General features: G+C 38.5%; 1 protein-coding gene across 16 annotated transcripts in view; it reads right to left on the bottom strand.

Moving 5' to 3' along the window:
* PARD3 (par-3 family cell polarity regulator) overlaps positions 1-12,285 on the bottom strand; it is a 426,698-nt gene that overhangs the window by 179,436 nt on the left and 234,977 nt on the right. For 12 of the 16 annotated variants that reach the window (XR_008462802.1, XM_009896928.2, XM_054171475.1 and 9 more), the window contains one exon: positions 9,234-9,272. The exons of the other annotated variants lie outside the window; for them this stretch is intronic. Coding sequence is in view for 11 of the 12 variants with exons in the window: in XM_009896928.2 (XP_009895230.1) it covers positions 9,234-9,272 (39 nt within the window). In the remaining variant the exon portion in view is untranslated. The remainder of the gene's footprint in view (positions 1-9,233; positions 9,273-12,285) is intronic. 16 annotated transcript variants of the gene reach the window in all.

Here is a 12,285-nt window from a genome sequence, read left to right as displayed (position 1 = left end):
CCTGCTCCAGTATGTTCTGATCTTCTAAAAAAACCTGTCAGAACTTCAGCCACAGTGATCTCCCTTCCAGAACAGAGAACAAAACTGCTTCCCAACACAGCCTGCACCCAACAGGGGCATGTCTTTATACCAAAGAGTTAACTGGGGAGAGCATCTCAGTAAGCATGCCTAAGGATTTGACTGTACACTACTACTCTTCCGCACTGTTGTGGATGTGAGACTTTGGCTTGCTTGTTTTCTATGGTCTCAAATAAGGACATAAGCCAGTATCAGCCTAAGGATGCCCAAGTGTGCAGGTGAAACTTAAGGCTTAAACTGGGATCAGAATGCTCCTTAGCAGCTGCACATGAGTAAGTAGATCATGCTCACGAATAGATGAGAAACAGCAGCCTCAGCACTGCAACAGAAGTGTTGAAGCCAAGAGAAAATTGCTTGACTCACCCAAAGGAAAAAAAAACACCAAAACAACAAACATTACTGGGCTAAGGCTAAACTGCTTTAGGGACTTAATCTGGTTCCATAAGCTTTTTTGAACTAAACCAGCTTGTTTCATCACCATACCTCTGTCCACAATTTCAGGGGCAGCCTTTTGCCATCACGAATCTGTGTCACCTATCAGTACCATAGACTTGAATGCAGATTATAAACTGACAATGCTATAGAGTGAACAAAAATTTCTTTTTATATGCCACAATTTTTTCTAAGAATAGCCAGGAGAAAAATGTGGCTCTCAAGAATAATGGAACCCTTAGGATTCAAGGACATGGATATGAAGGTACCAACTAGCATTTGTGCCACACCATAGTGCTCAAGAAGGTCATATGTATGATATATTGAATACAAATTCATACATACAGATCTTGGAACAGAACTGTATTGTGATCAGAAACCTCTAACCACATTATAAGGGAGCTACTCGAAAATGATCAGGGGGCTGGAACACCTCTGCTATGAAGACAGGCTGAGGGAGCTGGGGTTGTTCAGCCTGGAGAAGAAAAGGCTCTGGGGAAACCTAATAGCAGCCTTCCAGTACCTGAAGGGGGCTACAAGAAGGCTGCAGAGGGACTGTGTAAAAAGGCCTGGAGTGATAGGATGTGGAGGTAATGGTTTGAGATTAGAGAGTGGTGGTACACTACAACAGGTTGCCAAGGGAGGTAGTTGAGGCACTGTCCTTGGAGATTAATTTCAAGATCAGGCTCAACAGGCTTCTGGCCAAGCTAATGTAGTGGAGGATGTGACTATTGACTGCAAGAGGTGGGACTAGGTAACTTTTGGAAATCCCTTCCAACCCAAACCATTCTATGATTCTAATCTCATAGAAACAACTAGGAACATTTTAGCCTGAGATCATATTTTCAACCAAAGTTTTAAAAACAGAAACAAATCAACCAACAAAACCTAAGATTGGTTGAATCCTTTGTTCCCCAAAGCCCTTTGGATTACAGAAACATTACCTGCAGAGCAACTCTCCCCAGTCAATTAAATATCAGCTATTACAAAAAAAAGGTAGAACCTGAGCTGAAATTGTGGTGAACATTAAGCATCTAGATGTAACAAATGTTAGCAATTCCCTAACACATCCATGAGACAGCACAAAAATGCACAAAGATCTAAAATGCAGCATTTAAGGACTTCAGCTGAGAACACAATCACTTCCTAATTGCAATAACTTCCATTTGATCTTGATACACTCTAAATGAACAGCTTCCCTATGTCAATCAAACATCTCCACACGATTTTCATGATTAGTTGATCTACGGGAGAAATTTATTCCTTCATATAATTTGACAGGCCAGCAGTAAACATGCAAGCAAAATCATGTACTGTGAACCCTGAACAACAGAATTCAACTCCCTTCAGATTTTTCACACACTATGTCCAAAACAATTAAGAGCAGAACAATATTCCATTCAGAATCGGCTGAGGAAAAGGTCATCTGAAACAACTTCACCTAGGTGAAAGAAGCTGCTCAGGTCCTATGTAATTTGCAATAAAAATTGGATTGGTGATATAAAAATGTAGGTGAGAAATATTGGAGGTTTTTTTGCTTCAAATTCATACTTACCATCGATTTATGCTAAATGACACTTGAGATAAGCTTTTCACTTTTTAAACACAACATAAATATACTGTAAAGATAAACATCCTGACTAGTGCAAACGTATGGCAATGCTTCAAGTACATACAGAGATTTTTAAAAGCCACAAGATAAACAGAGAGGGAATAATTTTTCCCTTCTATGTAGCACTGGTTTCTGCTCTGATCATAAAATCTGATGTAATTTTATAAACAACATTAAAACAAACCTTGATACTGAGTGCAATAAGTTTATCTCATCATATTAGCAACAGCATCTCTTCCTTACACTTTTATGTTTTGCATCCTAAGATATTTCTTGCTTGAGACTTCTCCCTTTATAGAAATCTCATCAGGGCTCAGCCAGTGAGCAAGCAGCATGAGATGGGTGAAAAAAGGAACCCAACAGCAAAGAAAAACCTCCTCCCACCTAACAGGGGAAAGCAATTTTCAATCAAGCTGGGACAAGTTTCCCAAGTGGCTTGCTGCAGCTACAAATCTGACTGCATTCTCTCCAGCAAAGTTCGTTCTCTTGCAAGCTTAGACATGCTATCTTCTCAGCAGCTACTAAGTCACTGAAATTTGTCAGCAAGTTATGTTGGGATTATTGGGGGAGGGGGGGAAGTTAATCATGGGATTCCGGCAAAAATCCAATGCACTTAATAACGCTCTGCACCCCCACTCTTAAAGGGTAATCTATGTTGCCCAGTCTAGGAAAACATTTACAGGGCTCTTGTATGCACATGTATATGCATGTGCATATACAAACACACCCTCATATACACCACAATGATGAAATTCACATGCTAAATTATGTAACTCTAGCACAAACCCTACCTAACACCTCCAATGACCCCATCTCCACTCTTCACCTTACATGCCCCCAAATCCTGTTGTGTCCTAAGCCTCTTAGCCTCACTTTAATAATTATATTGTTAACCTATCAACGTTTTGCCTCACAAATATGTCTTCTGTCTTCTGAATTTCTCCAGATGGAAAATCTCATGTTCTTGAAAGGTAAGTTTGAAATCCCATGGACATGAAAGCTTGCCAGGTCTGTGAGGTGTAGCTTGTAAAAGGACTGGCAAATTCACGGTGTTTGTCATTTGGTTCCAATAATGGGGAAATCCAACCTAACATCACAGCCTTTTGCAGGATACTTTGAGTCTTAAGAATCCAGTCTTAAGAATGTTCTTTTAATACAACATTCATTATTTTCCTCTTTCTCACAAGGTATCAGCAATACTAACAAATCCTAATTCCTGTATTGGTAAATCAGTAACATTTGTCCAAGTATTGTTCTTATTTTAAAACACATGATATCTGCAGGAGAGAGGAGGTTTCACTCAGCTGTTGTGCAAAGACATTGCTGACATCAGAGATTACTTGAATTGTTTTGTTCTCCAGGTTAGGTGGGCGACATTGCTGTTGTGTCAGGTTACTTTCTGAACTGAGATACACCAAAAGATGATGACTCATTTTCACCCATACGAATGTAGAGCACACAAACTGAACAGCTCTAAGGTACTAAAAGAGCTTTCCTGATCAACAAATGTTTCATGAGGGATGATGTTTTGTACTTATAAAAATGTAGATGTATTACTGATGGAGGTACTAAAAACAGCAGTGTAGGTGGCCCGTAACACACCTCTCTAACTTCAGTTGAAGCCTTTCCTCAGGAGGAATAACTGAGTGCTGATGCATCCTGCCCTGGGTAGGCATTAAAGATAAATATAACTACCGCAGCTCAATCTGATTTAAAACTGGACCTCCAGCAGAGAAAGGGCTGCCTACTGATCCAATAAGTGACAGACACTCCAACCAGGTTTCCTCCTGAAATACAACAAGGCCTTTTATCTTCTTTTGCTCCTTTGATTATTTTTTTTAATGAAGCAGTCATGTCTTGCATTACAGGTTGTAAGGGCCTAAAGTGTCTACTTAACTGGTCATAAATGACACAGGGCTTAAAATTCTTATGCTTCCTTTCTTTTTCTAACTCTTCCTAGGTTAAGTATTTTAATATCTCCCATATGTTAGACAAGCAGTAATGAATCTTATTTGCACGTATACACCACGACTCATTATTCATATTAGCTAAGTTAATATGTCACATCTGGTAAAGACAGCACTCTCGTTCAAATCAAACACCAGCTGCTAAATATCAAAACCTACATCTGAATTCTGAGACTTTTATGGGAAATGTGGTCTGCTTTAATTTTAATCCCATCAAGAAAAAGTTTTTTGCATATTATATATGGATTAACTTTGGTACATACTTATATGCAGAAATGCCAGCTTATGAAAATACTACAAACCAGGCCAGATATATTTCCAGTTATGTCCATTTTAAGGATCTAATTTAATATTGAAACATGTGTTCCACACTCAGAAATGTTTTCACTTTAAAAGTTTCTGATGAATTAAAAAACAAAAATGGTACAGGAAAAAAATAAATGTTCCCCCAAAGCACAAAAATTCTAGCATGTGATTTCCATTTAGTATGAAAAATCAAAGCTTTGCAAAACCCATGTTAAGTACATCCACATGTTTGTTATGCAAGATGGCTATTGGTTGTCTATGCTAATGTCATTGTCCCTAATGCTAACACTGTGATCTGGGCTGTCATAGCAGGTTTAAGCAGATGAGATTCTTCAAATCAACTGATCAGACCACTAAAAAATACTTTGTTGGTTTGGCATCTCAAAACTTGACACAGGGATGAGTCTGCTGCCGCTGCCATAATGACAGTACTTTATTTAGGCCAACATACCCTGTTCCAAACTGTTGTTCCTCCTAAAACTCTGTGCTCCTACTATATGTTCTGGAAGAAATACACCACTGTGATGCTAACCCCATTTCTTTCTAGAGAACTGAAAACCAAACACAGCAGGTGTCTGCTCTACCAAAGAAGACTGAGCTACAACTCTCTGACCTACCCTTTTCATAAGGATGTCCAGCAATATGACAAGGGGGAACGGTTTGAAGCTGAAGGAGGGAAGGTTTAGACTGTCTCTTAGGAAGAAATTCTTCAGTACAAGGGTGGTGGGACTCTGGAGTGAGCTTCCCAGGGAGGTTGTGCCTTCTCCCTGGGGGTGTTGAAGGCCAGGATGGCTGAGGCCTTGAGCAGCCAAATCTAGTTGAGAGGCGTCCCTGCCCATGTTGGGGAGGTTGGAGTAGATGATCTCTGTGGTCCCTTCCAGCCTAAGCCATTCTATGACTATGATTCTATGAGTGTTCAGGAAAAACTTCAATGAACAACATACTAATGACACTGCTCCCTAAAAAATATTTATACTTCTTTCACTGGCCTATTGGATGTACAAGACCTGAAAGACTAAAGCAGCACATAGTGCCTTATAAAATGCTGCTGACCCACAGTGATATCTCCTCCTTCCTTCTGGCGGTGAATTCTCACATAAAAAGCATAGCTAGCTAATTTACTCTGAAACACACAGAGAAGTCTGGCAAGCTCAGCAATTGAACCCAGGAATGCTGATAGGTTTAGCCACGACATTATCCCTGGATGCTGAAACAATACGGTGATCAAAATGAAATTTAGATAATAACAGGAGTATGAGGTGTTTGAGTTCAGAAGAAAATAAAAGCAATCCCATTTGCAATTTCTACCAGGGCTGCTAAACATTTATATATTGTTCCAACACACCAACCACTCTTGTTATGTCACTGTTGCGAATCCTGCACTCGGTAAAATTCATAACATTCTGCTCACTTACAGCAATTTGACAGAGAAACAAATGAGAACAGAAAAATGAAGCTTTCCCTTGCTGCCGAGTGCAACAATCATAAAATGAAATTCTGAATCCTAACTTTAAATCTCTCTTTTTTGTTTACCAATAGAGAACACTCTGTAGAAACTACTTAAATGTAATTATTATTTTTCTAGCACCAGGCTTACATGAAAGTTAACTTGCCAGCTCCGAATTCAGCAAACAAACAGCGAATGACAATTGCAAAAGCAAAAATGTTACTGAAGCACTATTGACTTTCAAAGAGTATGAGGAAAAAATTAATTGGCAGATGTTTTACATAGCATAATTAACAGTTCATTTCAATGCTCTCTAACAAGATTAAGATAATTATGCTTAGAAATAGAAAATGTAATAATGATAAATTGCTAGTTTTCATATTACGGTCAATCTCCTGCATTCCAAATAATCACCATGTTTAGAAATAGGTGCATCTGCTCCACGTTAGCAGCTACACAAATGGCACAAACTCGTGGCTGGGTGAGACAATCTTTCACCCACGATGCAGGAGATGATCTTACTCCAGGACTGAATGAAGTGCCTGTTCCATTTATCAGCAAAACAGAAGGTAAAACCAGCAGCACTGTTTTCACCAGGGCACAGTCAGTGGACAGCAGTTGAAGTTGCATTAGCCATTGGCCTTTCTTACGGATAACTGGAGAGCAAAGCTTAAATTCTACCAGCTGAGCAAGCTGCAAAATCTCCTCATGTGCAAGTTCACGAATGAAAATAGGAGAATCTGTACTCTGTGGTGGTGTGCAAAATATAGGATGTCAGGCCACAAATTAAGAAAAAAAAATTGTCAAGGGTTTTTTTCTTTTATTACATCTAGAAAGACTCCAGCTACAGCAACCAAGTGCCACAACATTAGAGCAAGCCGTCTCAGAGTAACAGCTGCACGAATGTAACTCCTGAGTGTTAATAATGTGTCAATTAATTAGGCTTTAGATTCTGGGGTGTCCATATAAATTTGATGTCAGGCCTTCCATTTTCAAGGGTTCTTTCTTTTTTAATTTCAAAGGTGTGTTTTTCTTCTTCTTCCCCACAAAGACATAGCAACAACTACCAAAAAAAAGGGAAAAACACTATGATTTTGCCTTGAAATTAAAAACAGACTTGTTTTTCACCTCTGTCTCATTTCTATAGTTTCCCTGCTTTCATCATGCTTTTTTATTCTTGTGGGCTTTTTTTTTTTTCCTTTTGTTTTTTTTTTTCCCCCTCTGCTTTTTGCTATCAAGTCCTTGACACGTGGAGACTAAAAGCTCACAACTAACAGCACAAAGATCAGAGCAGGCACAGAAATAGAAATTGCAAGATTAGAAATCTGAAAGACCTGAAAAGTAGACAGAGGATGAATAAATAGGATTGAGGCAGAACCAAGGAGAATAAAGGAAAGCAATGAAAAATACTTTCAAAAATAATAATAAAAAAGTGTGACTGTATTATTAATGTGCAGCTGAGGAAAATGAGCTCTGTAGAACTGCAGCATCACACTTCTCCAAAGCAAAGCAGACTGGGAGGAGGTAAGTGCAAAAGCATTGTGCACTATAAATACCCACTGACACCTTTCACTTTTAGTCCAGTTTTTATTCCCAAAGAGAAGGCAAATCTACAGAGACCTGTTGTGCTACTGTTGATCACTGTTGCTTTATGCCTTTAAATTAAAAATAAATTAAAAAACCCAACCAAAACAAAAATCCCATTCCATAATGGTGACAACCCCAAGACATTTTTGTATTAACCAGTCTTCTGTCTTCATTTCCAAACTAACCAAATCTGTCTCCACATAATTCCCAATTCACTTCCACATTTCCAAGGCTGAGTAGGGCTTTTTGGCTGGTCCTTCAGAAATCCCCAGATACTTGTATGATCCCCTATCCATCTTGCATAATCCCCTGGTTATCAAGCAATTTTTAGCTTGTATCTATAGAGAACAAATGAGACACACTTATTTTCTTTCAGTCTTTCCTTAGATGAAGTCAGTCCCAAAAATGGCAGAGAAAGGATTTCGTCATGGAATTCACCACAAAACATTAACTCTGTAACACATTAACAGCTGTGCTACTGATTTATCGAAACACCTTGTAGGCAATCTCCTAATCTTAATGAGTTTTTAGGGTAGAATTTCAACTCCTAAAACCAGGACACTTTTATAAGGCTGCACCCACAAATTATTCTCAATTGTATTTAATTATAGGTAGAAATACTGTCCTGGGCTTTGATCTTTTATCTCCTTAACATATCAGCAGTACGTGGTAAGAAATTAAGAAGACACAAACATACACACTGTAACGTGATGTACTAAAGAGGTACTGCAAGGCACATCTGAAACAATGATACACCCACGATTTTGCAGATGACTTTCAGGCTAGAAGGACATCAAAAGCCAGAGTGAAAGAAGTGAATATTGCTACATTCAACCCAAACACCTATTTTAGCAGCTGCATTCCATCGGTGTGAAACCTCAGTAGTATCAACCAACTCATACCTTTGACTACCTCACACAGATGCCTCTCGCATATCTTTACCTCGTTTTGACTTCCCTTTAATGCTAGACACCATCTTCCCACTGCTGGTAAGGATGACAATTGAGGCAAGCTTCTTCTGTTTTTCAGCAGCCTAACTAATTTCAAATCCCAGCATGAATCCTCTTAAGTCCCCCATAATCTAATTTATTATTTAATTTTGATATAGGTATCTAATTAAATAGGGCTTCCTGAGGTTAGTTTTTTCACTAAGGCACTGTATGTATTTACAATAATTTAATATTGTTATGGCCTCTCTTAATGTTTCATAAAATAAGCCTTTTATTTTAGAAAACCTTCTTACATACATTAGTGTAATGTGTATCAAGACTGCTCCTGTTGCACTAACTAAAATTAGGTAAATAAATAGAATACAACCTCAGTGTATGACCTCACTGCAACGTCCTTCAAAGGGTTAAACTTGCTACTACTTCCCTGTAATTTCTTACAAATATTTAACAAACAGAGGCTTGCTATGATAATACAACTCAGACTTAAATCCAAACTACCTAATTTCTGTGTTTGTATCTTGGGTTTCAAACATACAATCATGATTTAAACAATTAGTTCCAACAAGTAACCCAAGCTAACAGTCTGCTCTTAGCGTTCCAACTTTATGCCTTTGGCTGCCTATGAAAGATGTAATTTCAAATAGCACTCGAACATATGTAATGACTGAATTGTACATAATATTCAAAACAGTATTTGAAATTACATTAAAAATTGCATTTAAAATGTAAAGCTAGAGAGAGCCATCTACAGTATAAAAGGTGAAAGGAGGATCTGTGAAACCTTGATGGAGATGTGCCATATCAATTTTAAAACATTTGGGAGTCTTCCAGTATGGAAAAGACAAAACTCTTACCGTTTCCTTTGGAATTTGTGACTGGCTTTGTTCTGCATTCTAAAGGAAGTAAAAAAAATAAATAAGAACAGGACTACATACAACATACACTATCTATCAGCAGGGGGATAAACAAAGAGCTCTAATTCTGACATGAAGTGGTAGTGGAAAAATGAAGGGCGCTTGGCACACCCCTGGTTTGAATTTGTGACCTGAGGCCTGTGCAACTGGCTTGATCGGTCTATGAGGGAGGTGGCTTTCTGGCCAAGGAAGAATCACAGCTGCCTGCACTGTTTTCTGGCTGGTGGAACATTCTTGTTCAGGGATATCTCCCTTGGCCTTTCCCTTCTGCTTTGAAGTTTTCAAAGAACTACCTCAGCAGTCTAGATGACCCCTTACAAATGTTTTAAACAAGTGCCACAGATGGGAGCCCTCCTATACCTTGCATTCCTCACCTATGTCTCAGTGCACATAAGGCAAACACACACCATTGGAAACATCTTTGTGCATTTGATAACCAATTCTGGAAACACACTTAAGGAACTGTAATTCTTTGAAGCCCACATCCACCCCAGATGCCCCTTCGAGCAGCCAGCACCTTGCTGCTGGCTAAGGAATCACTTTCAGGCTAACCAACTATTTCTTTCTATTCAGTTGGGCCAAAATGAAATGCTAGGGTTTACCAAACTTGCCTGCTTTGGGCTGTTTTGCAGGAGATTCAAATGATTAAGCACCAAAAAAAAAAGGTGAAAAAGTAGTATCCCAAACATCCAATTAGCTTTAACTGCAGCCAACAAGCAACAAAGAAAAAAAAGATGAAGTCAACTAGCAAGAACATGTGAAGACTCACACACCAATGGGCATAATACCTTGTAGGCTACAGAAGACTGTCAGCCAGTCTCTGCTGACACTGAGCAATTCCCTCAAATGCTAAATAATCCAAGTCAGTCCTTTAGTGGGTTCACATTTTCAGTAGCAGCAAATTGTGTTGGGTTACGTTTGGTAACCACAGTGTAACAAGAGCTTGCTGGTTAGAAAAGTAAATTCCAGCCAATTTGATTTTATTCCTTGCTTCCACATTTTACTCACTTTTACCATGATCTGCTGCACTGGATGATGGCTGTCCATCACACACATGTGCCCTAGCCTCACCACACAAGCTGCAAAGGTCCCGTACTAACGTAAATGTGCTAGCTTAACATTCTTTTAAGTTCCAGATACCAGCAGGCAGTCTCATAGGTCCCTTCCAGGCAACAATGACAACATCTATCAAAGACATTAAACTCCACAAGCTGCTTGGAAAGTTTAATATCTTCATTTTACTTGTAAAGAAACCCAAGGATAAGTAACTTTGTCAAAAATCAGTCAACAAGACACAACCCCAAACAGAATGTGAACACCTTGGATTGAGATTACTACCTGTGCAAATGCTACCAAATATGGAGTGGTTTTAATACCGAGTGCTCCTCAGCAACAGCAATTCCTGCCCTTTATGAGATGGATAATATCAAATACCATGATTTTATGCATACCATTTCTGAGACACATCCTATTCAGTTAATATTTAAAGCATGCCAGTGTAGAAAATATGACAGAAATAGGGGAAGGATGCAAAGACAAACCGTTCCTAAGCGGCCAAAGAAGAGCTCCATGTGCAAAAGATGAATTGATACCATTTCAGATCATTTCCCTCCCTCCTTCAATATTAATTTTATTTGTTTTGGTACATAGATCTTGTGAAAGACAATAAGAGGGGTTGGTCAAAACCACTGTGGGTTGTTGTTTTTTATTTTTTTAAATTCTTCTATGATTATTTCTTATCAGAGAAGAAAGAACAGCCCTTATGATGGGTTTTAGTTCAACACCTTCCCAGCAATTCTGCTCCTGCTCTCTGACAGCTGTCAGCAGAGCTCACCTAACATTTCTTCATGCCAAAATGCAAACACAAGAATCCTTCTGCAGCAGAGCATCATCACCCTGGTACTGCCACTTCGGATCTGGCCTGACTACACAGTGCAGAGCCCACCCACTGCCATGGCGAGATCCAGTTTCCCAGTACTGGTGTTTGTAAAAATAACTGCCAGAGTATTGCCTGAGCAGCAGCAGGGAGGCTGCTGAAGCTGAATTCATTTGAGGAGGCTGACTTGGCATGACTTTTAAAACTACATCAAGTATCACTATTAAATCTCTGCATTACACCGTATCTTTGTTTTACAATTACACTTAAAGACTGTGCATTATAACTTCTCGTTCCACTACAGAAATAATTTACACAAAATTAAGACATTTTCTTACTTCTGAGTTTATTTAGAAAACTTGGAAAGCATTTTCATTCACCTTTATGAAAGATAGCAATACTGTGAAAATTACATCATAGGAAATTATACACAGATTGCTTTCACAGTTCCAGTAATAAGATAGGGCATAATACGATTTCAAACTGTTCATTTATCTTCATTTTATGACAACTTTCACTTCAGTACCTGAAGTCATGTTCCATGAATATTAAGGTAAAAAGTGTGGTTTGCCTGCAACCTTGCCTGCCACTTTGACTTCCTAGCTTTAATTGGAGACTTGAGAAGTAAAACGCTAATGCTCAGCGTCTTGGAGTGGCCAAACAAAAATTCATTCTCTTTGCATTCAAAATAACACAAATGCAACAGGGGAAAAAAAAATGAAGTAATCTATTCATCATACTTCTATTTGTCTGTCTTCTCACAATAATGCAGCCAGTAAGTTATTTTTAGAGCTATATATAGCTATGATAATGCAAATAATAAATAACTTCAGTAGTTTAATTGAATTGAGAACAAAGTAAGGCTGCCACATTCACAGTCCACCTTTTCATAACCAAAATTATCTTGAATAATTATCAGGAAAATATCTGTATACACTATGCAAGTGGAGCAGGTACAGCATGAGCATCACTTTATTTCCATTTCATGTAAATTCTGCAGCAACATTGTCTGAATTATCCTGCTAAATTAATAACTGCAGGGTTTCCATTCCACAGAGATTGCTTTTATATTCAAAAAAAAAAAGGCTAATATTTCTCATATATTTCACTTTTTGA

Source organism: Dryobates pubescens, chromosome 21, assembly GCF_014839835.1.
Source record: "Dryobates pubescens isolate bDryPub1 chromosome 21, bDryPub1.pri, whole genome shotgun sequence".
NCBI lineage: Eukaryota > Metazoa > Chordata > Aves > Piciformes > Picidae > Dryobates > Dryobates pubescens.
The sequence above is the reverse complement of the archived record's forward strand: the minus strand, read 5'-3'. Positions and strand labels throughout refer to the sequence as shown.